This window comes from Eufriesea mexicana, unplaced genomic scaffold (assembly GCF_001483705.2).
Source record: "Eufriesea mexicana isolate 0111107269 unplaced genomic scaffold, ASM148370v2 scaffold17383, whole genome shotgun sequence".
Classification (NCBI taxonomy): domain Eukaryota; kingdom Metazoa; phylum Arthropoda; class Insecta; order Hymenoptera; family Apidae; genus Eufriesea; species Eufriesea mexicana.
The window spans coordinates 3,795-6,578 of NW_016924708.1; the positions used below are offsets into that span (position 1 = coordinate 3,795).

Consider the following 2,784-nt stretch of genomic DNA (forward strand, 5'->3'; position numbering starts at 1 on the left):
TCCGCCACTACCGGGAATAGGATGTCGATCACCCGCCGCAGGAGGTCGGGGTCCATACGCTCGGTGAAGGGAGGCGCCCATGCCCATAACTTCCCCATTACTAATTTATATGGGAGTCCCCACGGATCGCTTTCGAGCGTCGCAAGGAGATCGTCCCACTGCCGAGATTTGGCTCTGCGAATCTCCCTCAGCACATCGCCCACCGCGGACCGGTTCTCGCGATAGAGGCGAGCGACATCCTTGGCGGACACCGCGCGTAGTCCACGCCGAGCCCGGGTGTGCTGTCGCCGGGCGAGCACGCAGAGCTCCCGGAGCAGCGTGATTTCGGCCGACCACCAGTACACTGCACCACGCGAAGGTGGCTCCCTCACACGCGGCATTGCGACGTCGCATGCGCGCGTCATCTTCGCCATTAGCCGCTCCGCACCTAACCTCGGTTCGTCGTTTTCGCGCCCAACGGCCCCATCCGCCCATGCGACGACCTGGACGGCCGCGGCGAAGAGGTCACGGTCGAGGCGCCCGAGCGCTCACCTCGTGGCGGTGGCGAGCTTCCCGCAGGGTGGTTCCAGACCTGTGCGTGGAGTGACAGCAGGCATCATGGTGATGTGGATGTGGTCGCTAAGCTTTTCCACCACCACCGCCACCCTCCAGCCGGTGACTCGCCACACATCTGCCGGCGATGCGAACGACAAGACCTTGATGGACGTGCCGTTCCACCGGACGCACGTCCTCACGGCACCACGGTTGAGCAACCGCAGATCCAATCCCGCGGCCCAATCTTGCAGGGCCTCGCCCCGAGCGCCTGTTCGCAGGGAACCCCACGCCACGCGGTGGACGTTAAAGTCCCCCAGGACCAGAACCGGTGGAGCCATGTTTCCACTGAGGACACTTCCGATCTCGTCCAGGTACCACTCCCACGATGGGAGGCCGCGGTTGGGGGAGACGTAGCACCTAACTACGACTACGTTGTTCCAGGGGACCGCCACGAATCCCTCACTGCTGCGAAGCAGCGATGGTGCGGGTGTCCGCAGTAGTCCGCTGGCGGTGATCGCCACGGAGCCGTCCCAATCCGCGAACCACACGTCTTGATCGAGGATACGGTATGGCTCCGCGGTATCAGCCAGCCCGACACCCAGCTTAATGAGCGTCTGCAGGAGTAGGTACTGCGTCGCCCGCGAGTGTTTCAGGTTGGCCTGGAGCACCAGGGACGGCGTGAAATTTAGGCCGTTACCATGGCCTCCTCCTGGCTTCCATCCCTTCGGGCCGGCTGCGGACCCGGTACTCTGCCGGTCGGCGGGCCCTTCGCGGTAGCATTCGCGGAGAGGGAATTCGCGGACGCAGGTTTCGAATTGGCGCTCGCTGGCGCCAATCCACAGCAACCCACTCCTAATCTAACCAAACGTAATATAACCAAACGTAACCCAACTCAAACTAACGTGCCGCGACCACAATTGGTGGCCTCCCCAGAGTCAAGCGGAACACGTTAGTGGAGCGTCGAACACAGAAATCCATATATTCGCTGTGTACATCAGAAAAGTCGAAGCTACAAAAGCCTATCCCAAACCAATTTGGCATAGCGAAGCATATCCTGACTCAAACTAGCGTGCCGAGACCGCTATAGTTGCCCTCCCCAGAGCCGAGCCGGACATACTAGAGAACAGTAGTTCGCAGTAATCCCCGGAACAACGGTGTACGGCACAAAAGTTAAAGATATAGTGCCCAAACGTAGCCCGGCCCAACCTAACCGAACGTAACATGACTCATCATAACATGCCGAGAACACTATCGCTGGCCTTCCGAGATCCAAGCTGCAAGTATTAGAGCACTGTAGGGCGCAAGAATCGGCTTAATAGCAGACTACAGCACTTAAGTCATAAGTGCCCTCTCCAAACCTAACCAAACGTAACAATACCAAACTAAATCTAATTCAACCTGTCGCACTGCGACCACTATTGCTGGGCTCACCAGAGTCAAGCGGAACACGTTACTGGAGAGTAGAACGCAGGAATCCATAGGATCACAGTGTACATCGGAAAAATCGAAGCTACACAAACCTAACCCAAACGAACCGAACATATCGAAACGTAGAATATCTCGCACTAACGTGAAGAGACCACTATTGCTTCCCTCTCCAGAGCCAAGCAGGACATTCTAGAGCATAGTGCAGCGCAGAAATCCATCGAATAGCGGTGTACAGAGCAAAAGATAAAGCTATCCTTACAAAACGTAGCGCATCCCAACCGAAACGGACGTAGCATGTCTCAACATAACTTGCCAGGACCACTTTTTTCTGGCATTCCGTGTGCCAAGCTGAAAATGTTACAGCACCGCGGGGCGCATAAATCCAACTCAGTGCAGAATATAGAACTAAAATCAAATCTCTCCACTTCCCACCAAACCAATCATAAAATAACCAAACGTAACCCAACTCAACCTAACGTGCCGCGAAAACCAATGCCGGCCTCCCCAGAACCAAGCAAAACACATCAGTGGTGAGGAGAACCCAGAAATCCATAGAATCGCAGTGTTTATCAGAAAAGTCTAAGCAACCCGAACTTAACCGAAACCAACAGAACAAAGCCAAGCTTAGCGAAACACAACTTAACGCGCCGAGGCCGCTATTCTTGCGCTCCCGAGAGCCAAGCAGGACATACTAGAGCAGAGTAGAGCACAAAAATCCACCGAAGAGCATTGCACAGCACAAAAGATAAAGCTATCGTGACCAAACTTAGCCGGACGCAACCTAACCGTACGTATCATGACTCAACGTAATGTGCAGAGACC

The 2,784-nt window shown here is 55.7% G+C and overlaps 1 protein-coding gene across 1 annotated transcript; it reads right to left on the bottom strand.

The window, feature by feature from the left end:
* Window positions 1-734: 734 nt before the first annotated feature.
* LOC108554144 (uncharacterized) lies at window positions 735-1,391 on the bottom strand (the record flags this gene model as incomplete). The annotated part of the gene is made up of 2 exons (XM_017909320.1): window positions 735-1,148; window positions 1,232-1,391. Coding segments are annotated over 2 exons (574 nt in total), but the record flags the coding sequence as incomplete, so codon positions are not given.
* Between the last annotated feature and the right edge of the window lie 1,393 nt (window positions 1,392-2,784).